This window comes from Melanotaenia boesemani, chromosome 10 (assembly GCF_017639745.1).
Source record: "Melanotaenia boesemani isolate fMelBoe1 chromosome 10, fMelBoe1.pri, whole genome shotgun sequence".
NCBI lineage: Eukaryota > Metazoa > Chordata > Actinopteri > Atheriniformes > Melanotaeniidae > Melanotaenia > Melanotaenia boesemani.
The window spans coordinates 7,749,685-7,759,960 of NC_055691.1; the positions used below are offsets into that span (position 1 = coordinate 7,749,685).

At 35.2% G+C, this 10,276-nt stretch overlaps 1 protein-coding gene across 1 annotated transcript; it reads left to right on the top strand.

The window, feature by feature from the left end:
• The first annotated feature begins 8,232 nt into the window (after window positions 1–8,232).
• On the top strand, window positions 8,233–9,254 carry LOC121647499 (G2/M phase-specific E3 ubiquitin-protein ligase-like). Its single transcript, XM_041997010.1, has 3 exons — window positions 8,233–8,430; window positions 8,632–8,804; window positions 8,993–9,254. Exons 1-3 carry the CDS (start codon window positions 8,236–8,238, stop codon window positions 9,252–9,254), a joined length of 630 nt encoding a protein of 209 aa, XP_041852944.1. The 5' UTR covers window positions 8,233–8,235.
• Window positions 9,255–10,276: the final 1,022 nt, after the last annotated feature.

A 10,276-nucleotide genomic window follows, 5' to 3' on the forward strand; every position in this document is an offset into this window, starting at 1 on the left:
GGTGGAGCAGATGAGCATGATGAGGGACTGGAGGCCCAGCAGAGCAGCAACCATGACATCTGTTGCTATGAGTGTGCTAGCATAAACTTTTATCGGTTTATAATCTCTAAATATATTAATCTAGACTGGGACAATCCGTCGACATATTTAATTACTCCTGTCAAGTTGATTTCGATGCACAACTGATATGGAAATATGACTATTAAAACATCTTACCTTGAAGAAGTGTAGCTCCGACAATCTGCTCCATTGAAATACATTGACCGTCGCTTAGCTTTTGCTAACTTCTGGGAACTTTTGAGGGGCTCCATACGCCGCCATTGCTGTGAAAAAACTGAACCATTGCAGTGAACGGAGATGGCGCCACTCTCTCTCTAGAGGCACTCTAGTAGGGAGTGCACATTAAGACACAGCCAAGAATGTATCGGTTCCATGGAAACAGTAACCAAGCAGGGCTGACCTCTTAGAACATGGGATTCCTTTGATGTGATGACATCACAAAGCAATATTATTCTGAAGGCGGGGCTTATCAACACTGAGAGATCATCTAAGGCAGAGATTTATATCTGAGAAGTTCTTCAGTGTCAGAAACACACCAAGTAAGTTTTACACGCACTTTTAATTATAACACTTCAGAAAAAACATTTGCCATGGAAAAAATGAGCCGTTTTGAGACCGATGAGACACTAGAAATAGATTTAATGAGCATGATTCAATCACTGGTCGAATCCCATTTTTCTGGGATTACAGAGAGCCAGTGGAGAAATTTGTGGTCCGGTAACCTGGATGAAGAAACCAGAAATATTGTGCAAAATTTTTTTGCAGAAATGCTATCAATCATTATGATAGTAATCCAGGAGAAGCTTAATATTGTATGTACGGCTTCCATGGTGGGACATTTAATCCCCGTCTACAACACTATACCACAGATTTTTACAGAGGTCTTAGAGTTCAAATCAGCCCGTACTTCGAAACATTTGACCAAATTATTCAATGCAAGAATTAATAAGACATGCACAATTTTGAATAGTTACTTTATCAGCATGTGCAAACACAGTTACATTCGAAGGGAAACAAGTGGAAAACAAATGGAGGATAATGCAGAGTCCACAATAACGGAGGACGACATTCAACAATTTTGTTCTGAAGATGACAGCCAAGAAATGGACAAAGAAAAGACAACTGACCAGAAAAGTAAGGAATTAACTGAATCTGCAGATATATTAAAAATGGAGGTGGACCAAGGACCTGCCTCCTCTCTACAGGCAGAAGAAATTCCAGTTATTACAGTCCTTGAACACAAAGCTAAAGAGAAAAAGATCAAGGGAATTCTCCGGCGATGCAAAGTGCAGGAATACTCAGAACACCAGGAGGAAAAACTAGAGGATTTCCCTACAGATGAAAACATCCAAGAACCAGCTTCAGTTGGTGAAGATGTCCAGAAGATGGAGCAACAAGAAATAGTTTACCAGAAAAGTGAGGAATTTGTTTTATCTGCAGATATATCCACAACAGAGATGGCACAAGAACCTGCCTCCTCTCTACAGGCAGAAGAAATTCCAGTTATTACAGTCCTTGAACACAAAGCTGAAGAGAAAAATATCAAGGGAATTCTCCAGCGATGCAAAGTGCAGGAATACTCAGAACACCAGGAGGAAAAACTAGAAGATTTCCCTACAGATGAAAACATCCAAGAACCAGCTTCGGTTGGTGAAGATGACCAGAAGATGGAGCAACAAGAAATGGTTTACCAGAAAAGTGAGGAATTTGTTTTATCTGCAGATATATCAACAACAGAGATGGCACAAGAACCTGCCTTACTGCCAAAAGATGTTTCTGTTACTACAGGTCTGGAAGAGCCTGTTCCTCTAGTAATTATACCATCAAGATCTCCACCAAGAGCAGGAAAGAGGGATAAGGGAATGTCGTCATGCAACACAGTGCCGGAGGACTCCAGAGAAGTGTTTGAACTAGAAAGAGATATTCCCCAGGTGGAAACTCAGGTTATTTTGAAAGAGGGGACTTCCTTTGTTCTGGACATGATCCGAGATGTACAAGGATCACAGCTGGCTTCCGTAGACTCCATGAAACGTGACAAGTCATCTGAATTAACCACCGAGGTAAGGGAGTCTGTGGCTACACCAGAGTCGAATGCAAAATACGACGAGATCCAACTTAAAAAAGAAAAACAGTGCAAAGTGTTGGTGGAAAAACTTGTGGATGATCTTATTTCCCTTGTATTTAGAAAAGCAAAGACGTTATGCTCTCAGCAAAACTTTCAAACCCTAAAAAGCCGTTTGTTTAAGAGAATTTGGACTGAAGCTGAGAATCTAGATTTCAGTGTCCCTCAAGAGAGGTTTGAGAAGCTTGAAGAGCACATTTACAGGGACATTTGCAAAAGTATGTCCTTTTCACAACTCATTATGGAGGTATTTAAGGGCTCAGAGAGGCCACTCACAGATGAACTAATTGCATATTCTTTTAGAAAGCACATGTTGAAGAAGCCCTCCATCTTCAGAAGGCTCTCACTGATGTTTAAAAAAACCAAAAAGGCCTGCAGATGTAATGATGATTTTGTGACCCAGGACCAGTTTTCCAAGTCAGAATTCACAATCAATAAGACGAGTAAAAGCGCAAATACTCCCTTAAATTCTGGTGACCGTGAAGAAGAGCAGCGGAGAGACAGAGAAGAAACTTGCAGACTGTTAGTGGACATTACTCTTGACAAACTTATTTCACATATCTTCAGAAAAGCCAGAGTAAAATGCACCTCAGAAATCTTGGAAGTCCTCCATAAACGGCTGTTTGATAAAATGATGGCTGAACTACAGTCAAAAGATTTTGAAGTTTCACCAAAAAAGTTTGTAAAGCTTGACAAGATTATCTGCAAGGAACTTTTCCAACGCTTGTCCTGTCCATGTGTAATTACAGTCATTGTGTTGAATTGTGACCAGCCCATATGCGACATTATCATTATGGAGACTTTCAAAAATCACGTGTATAAAGAAAAACAACCCTGCTGTTGCTCATGCTTTGGCAGGTGAGAGGCCAAGATTTCTCACTCTACCCAGTGTAAAGATTTGTTCAATCACTCAAGTCAGTTTTTCCCATCAGTCCATCCATCAATCAATCAATCAATCAATCAATCCATTCGTTTATTTATTTATTTGTTTGTTTTCCCTTAGTGGACAATGATAAGTTTATATATAAATCCAGATCCAGTTGATTACTGCTGCACACAAGAGACAAGGGATGAGTTCTGGGAGGTATTGCGCGAAGCTGGATTAATAGAAAGCCTGGCTTATCTTGATAAATGGGACAGCCTACCTAGTCAACAAGAATTTCCCATAGCAACAACACAGGACGTTGAATCACTTAAACCTTTAAAATTACTTCAGTGGACGCTGAACACGGACCGGGAACTCCGGTAAATAAATTAATTAATTAATTAATAAAAATAAATAAATTAATTAATTGAAAAAAAAAAAAGCAAAAAAAAAAAAAACACGGTTTGAGGCTCTGTTGTTTTCCAGCCAGTACACACTTCATTAACCCCTTAAAAGTTCTTGAATGTAAAATATTACTAAAATATGGCTAGCGGCGCTGCTATTAGGCAGCACATCGGTACGGTAGCTGAGAAGTGCAAAACACAACGACAAATTAAAAAACACAACAACAAATTAGAAAACACAACGATAAATTAAAAAACACAACGAAAAATTAAAAAAACACAACAACAAATTAAAAAACACAACGAAAAATTAAAAAACACAACGATAAATTAAAAAACACAAAGAAAAATGAAAAAAACACAATGAAAAATTAAAAAACACAACGATAAATTAAAAAACACAACGAAAAATTAAAAAACACAACAAATTAAAAAACAACGATAAATTAAAAAACAACGAAAAATTAAAAAACACAACAATAAATTAAAAAACACAACAAAAAATTAAAAAACACAATAAATTAAAAAACAACGATAAATTAAAAAACACAAAGAAAAATGAAAAAAACACAATGAAAAATTTAAAATCACAACGATAAATTAAAAAACACAACGAAAAATTAAAAAACACAACAACAAATTAAATAACACAACGATAAATTAAAAAACAACGAAAAATTAAAAAACACAATAAATTAAAAAACACAACGAAAAATTAAAAAACACAATAAATTAAAAAACACAACAATAAATTAAAAAACGCAACGATAAATTAAAAAACACAACGACAAATTAAAAAACACAACGAAAAATTAAAAAACACAATAAATTAAAAAACACAACAAATTAAAAATCACAACGATAAATTAAAAAACACAACGACAAATTAAAAAACACAACGATAAATTAAAAAACACAACGACAAATTAAAAAACACAACAACAAATTAAAAAACACAACGATAAATTAAAAAACAACGAAAAATTTTAAAACACAATAAATTAAAAAACAAAAAATTAAAAAACACAATAAATTAAAAAACACAACGATAAATTAAAAAACACAAAGAAAAATGAAAAAAAACACAATGAAAAATTAAAAAACACAACGATAAATTAAAAAACACAACGAAAAATTAAAAAACACAACAACAAATTAAAAAACACAACGATAAATTAAAAAACAACGAAAAATTAAAAAACACAACAATAAATTAAAAAACACAACGAAAAATTAAAAAACACAATAAATTAAAAAACACAACAAATTAAAAATCACAACGATAAATTAAAAAACACAACGACAAATTAAAAAACACAACGATAAATTAAAAAACACAACGACAAATTAAAAAACACAACAAATTAAAAAACACAACGATAAATTAAAAAACAACGAAAAATTTTAAAACACAATAAATTAAAAAACAACAAAAAATTAAAAAACACAACGAAAAATTAAAAAACACAACGAAAAATTAAAAAACACAATAAATTAAAAAACACAACAAATTAAAAAACAACGATAAATTAAAAAACACAACGATAAATTAAGAAACAACGAAAAATTAAAAAACACAACAAAAAATTAAAAAACAAATGTATATTTTAAAAAACAAATTTACATATTAGGAAACAATTTTACTCCTCCATGAGCCGCCACCTTATCATGGTGGAGGGGTTTGTGTGTCCTGACGATCCTATAGCAGCTATGTTGTCGGGGGCGCATGCCCCTGGTAGGGTCACCCATGGCAAACAGGTGTCTAGGGGAGGGACCAGATGAAGCGTGGCTCAGACGACCCTTATGATGATGAAAAAACAAGGACCAAGTTTTCCCTTGCCCGGGGGATAAAAGAATATACATATAATATATATATAATATATGAGAATGACAAACAATCAAGATATGTACCTATATAAAATCTACTATACAACATTAAATAATTATAGGAAAATATAGATAAAAAAGGATAAACCTGAACAGTCAGTGCAAATTCTAGTAAATGTTTTGGATAGAACTCACAGTATTTGTTTCCAAACAATACTCTCTGCCCATAAATGCTTCACATGAATGGAGTGTGTTGGACATCAGACTTCTATGATGTCACATGTTATTTTTTTTATTTTCATTTTACTTAACTATACTACTTCTTATTTACTTATTTATTCATTTATTTATTCATTCAGTCATTTTTAGCTGGAAGGGGGGTGGGGGTGGGGGGTTGGGATTGGCGTGTGTGTGTGTATACGTGTGTGCGTGTGACTGTGTGAAAGATTTCATTGAGTGTTTTTATTCTTATGTTTTTAATCATGTAAAGAACTTTGTGTTGCCTATGGCATGAAAAGCGCTTTATAAATAAAGTTTGATTTGATTTGATGAATTTGTATATTAAAAAGAATGGCTCACAAATGAGGGGCTGCACGGTGGTGTGGTGGTTAGCACCGCAGCCTCACAGCAAGAAGGTCGCCGGTTTGAATCTCGGCTGGGGGGGGGGATTCAAACCTTGAGGGCAGTGGCCTTTCTGTGTGGAGTTTGCATGTTCTCCCCGTGTATGCGTGGGCTCTCCGGTGTCCTCCCACTCATTTTTCTGCCGTTTTTACACACTATACCTGGTCCAGATGTTATAATATCACACTGAGTCAGGTCAAACCTGTCTTAGATTAAATCTGCCTTTATTGCATTTTCACAAATCAGAGAAACGTTTCACAAATCACAAACTATGTTTTTCAGATTCAGTAGGCTCTGTAGAATAATCTAGCACAGGTTTGACCTGACTCAGTGTGATATTATAACATCTGGACCAGGTATAGTGTGTAAAAACGGCAGCAAAATGTGTGAAATTTGCCTTTATTGCATTTTCACAAATCAGAAAAAGGTTTCACAAATCACAAACTATGTTTTTCAGATTCAGTAGGCTCTGTAGAATAATCTAGCACAGGTTTGACCTGACTCAGTGTGATATTATAACATCTGGACCAGGTATAGTGTGTAAAAACGGCAGCAAAATGAGTGAAATTTGCCTTTATTGCATTTTCACAAATCAGAAAAAGGTTTCACAAATCACAAACTATGTTTTTCAGATTCAGTAGGCTCTGTAGAATAATCTAACACAGGTTTGACCTGACTCAGTGTGATATTATAACATCTGGACCAGGTATAGTGTGTAAAAACGGCAGCAAAATGAGTGAAATCTGCCTTTATTGCATTTTCATAAATCAGAGAAGGTTTCACAAATCATAAATTATATTTTTCAGATTCTGTAGACTCTGTAGAATAATCTAAGACAGGTTTGATGGCACTGAGTATCAATAAAACGGAGGGTTAACAGAGAAATACAGTCACTCGCGTTCTGACTTAAGGGTCCCTTAAAATTATTACATTTTAACGTGGACTTTCTTTTTGTTCTTATTTGTTACCAGATAAACATAGGATTGATGTTGAGACATGGAACTGACTTAAAGCCTCTAAGAGGGAGAACACTCCCTTTTACATACAAACCCAGAAATAACAGCACAGGATCTCCTGAAACAGGCTGTACAGAAAATGAGAACATTTAACAAGGACTTTGGTGAGGGGCCATACGTCCTTTTGTATCCAGATTATTCTGAGGTGGTGAATGTGCCTGGGACAGAAAGGCCATTCAGACTGGCAGACTATAAAAAGGAAATTGGAAAGACCTACTCCAGGATCACTTTTTTCATTTGCCCAGAGAATGACTATAAAGGAGGTCTGTGGATGTCACTATCTGAAATTTTTACTCTCTCTGTCTCTCTCTCTCTCTCTCTCATATATATATATATATATATATATGTGTGTGTGTGTGTGTGTGTGTGTATGTATATATCTATATATATATATATATATATATATATATATCGAAAATACACTGTGTTATTTTTTTTTCTGCTCCTACTACAGTGGATAATACCTCAGACTTGGATTCTGAAATTGTCATCACATCATGAAGCACAGCTGAGTTCAACCAGGCTGACACTGTGGTATGTTAATTTGTAATCCTATTTAGTATTAAATCTGTGTTTTGGTAATTCTTTTGGAATATGCATAAGTGACTATTTTGATTATCATACATTTATATTATTAATTTCAGACACAAATTACATTTTCACAGCTGATGAGGTGTAGAAGCATTAAAGCTTTTCACATGTTGAGGACCATTTGCTTTTCTTCTCAGGTTTTTGAACCAAAACCCAGTGCATTTTCTGTGATAAACATTTAGTTTAAGAAACTTATATGCCATTTTTAATAATGATTTTTATTATTCTTTATCTCCCCCTGAAATAAAAATGTTAACCCTGTTATACCCTGTATCTTCAAAGATATAATTTCACCAATTTCACCATATTTCAGAGACGCCCCAGGACATTCATCGACAATACACCCAGGACAGGTATTCATGCATTCTATGTTAAACTTTTTTTGCCATCATTGTAGTTTTATCTATTTATTTATTTAATGAATTAATTAAATAATTATTTTATTAAATTTTCATTAAATCATTTATTTTTTCCAGATTGTAATATCAGATACAGAGGATCTTGATCCACTGTATCATCGAGTCAACACTCCTTATAGATAAGTGATAAATGACAGTTATTGGAAGAAGGACTGGATGCAGGTGGCCCAAAACGAGAGTTTTTGAGTCTGAAAGACCGTCCCATTTTTGATGGACCAGAAGGACTTCGGTTCTTGGTCTACAATGCAAATGATATACATAGGGTCAAATGTGTGTTAAAGCTATCATAATATATGCTTTGTTTTTCATTATGTATTTATTTACAGCTGTTAGGGAGGATCAATACTACATGGCAGGAAAGATGATTGCAGTATCTGTTGTGCATGGAGGTCCAGGACCTCATTTCCGGTCAGAAGACCTGGTCCATTATCTTGCAGGTCAGGCTTCATTTAAAGCAACAGTTGCTTCAGTAACTGATGAAGACATAGGGAAAGTCTTACAAGAGGTAAGGTCAGCACAGGGTTCCAGTGTTATGGAACAGAATTATTGCATTAACTTATTTTTCAGGAGTGTACACTTCCTTTATTACTGATTGTACGTTAGCTTAAACTTGATAAGTTTACACCTTCTCTGTCATGGAATGAAAAATAGGCAAGGAGATCCATCATACTTTTACAGTATTCATGTCCATTTTTTTGTTTTTCAGATTGAGAATGCTACTTCAGTGGACGTCCTGCGTGAATGTGTCATGAAACACAGCACTCTGCTACAGAGAGCAGGTTGTCTGAGACATGTGTCCACTGTTGAAGAGAAGAAAGACATTGTTTCCGACTACCTCAGGTGGTATATCATTGACCGCAACTCATCGGTACTTCATAGGTAAGACTATATTCCAAATAATGCTATGTTTGTGAACAATTTGAGAATAGAGTATAATAGCATAGATTTTAGTAAGTTGGAACAACAAAAATTGATCATCTGAGTTCACATTCCACAAGGCCATGTGTTTGTGCATGTATTAATACACTAGTGAACAGGAAATTATGTAATGTTGTGTTCATTTTTAGGTTTAAAGATGGTCTTTCAGCACTTCATTTTTTAGAAGCACCACAGCAACAACCCACTTTGTTGTCCCCAGTCTTGTGTCACATTGAAAAGAAGCTCACAGCGCTTGACCTAGAGAGGCTTTTCAAACCTGACTTCAGTTCATCTGGGAGTAACAGGAGGCTTCTGGAGAGTCAAACTGTGGAATTCTGGGCAGACTATCTCCTTGACTGTGAAGGTTTGTCAATCCTTATTTTTAGAACTACTTGTGACAAGACATTGTGAAATTGTATCCAGCCAGGCTGCTGTGTCTGTGGAGGATGTTTTGATGTTTGCAACTGGGCGGACATCACTTCCCCCTTCTGGATTGGACCCACTGCCAAAGCTACAGTTCCTGCATGACCCTTTATTCCCAATGGCAAATACATGTCTCAACACACTGAAATTACCACTGATTGACTCATACCCTGTGTTTAAATCACAGATGGACTTTGGAATTCAGAATTCTCCAGGGTTTGGTTGTTTCTAAGCAATGTGACCAGATGACTCTAGAGTTCTTGTCTGGGTAGACTTGTTAGGTTTGTTGTTCTAAAACAGATGCCAAATTATTTTTGACTTGAATTTTATAGATGTTTTGAATGGGACATAGATGGGGAAAGGATTTCAGTTTTAAGAGGTCACCTTGACAGTCAAGTAGGACTGCTCTTTATTTTGGTTTTTCTATGAGACCTCATTGTTATTTAAGTTGGTCAAATAGTTCACAATTTAAATGATACCTATCTGAGGTACTGTGTTTTGTCACTCTGTTCTAAAGTTAGTTAAAATAACTTTCATGACCATGTTGATATTTTAGATATAAACATTTTGACAGCGTTGTTAAAAAGTAAGTCTCTGAAGGAGAAATGTGTTCTAACCTTAAAAAATATCAATAAACACAATACTGTGCAATACTTTTTATTTTTAGTAGTTTTATTATTCAAAATGTTTGGGCATGTAACATTTGTTGATGTGTCCCCACTTCTGTAGGTAAACAGGCAGCAGAGTTATTTGACTATACAGTACTAAAATGCTAATACAAGTAGTAAAACTGTGGACAATATTTAGCTTTCCAGCACTTCAAGATCATAAAAACCAACCAATGACAGGCACTTAGTTGTTGGTGAAATAAATAATTCACCCTGATTTAGAACTGGGCAATTTCTTTTAGCTTTATGTAACGCTCTGCAGCAGACTCCCAGTTGTCTGGTTTTTGTAAATTGTTATGTTCCATAACAAAGTTCAGGTATTCTTGTGTGTTTGGGTTCCCA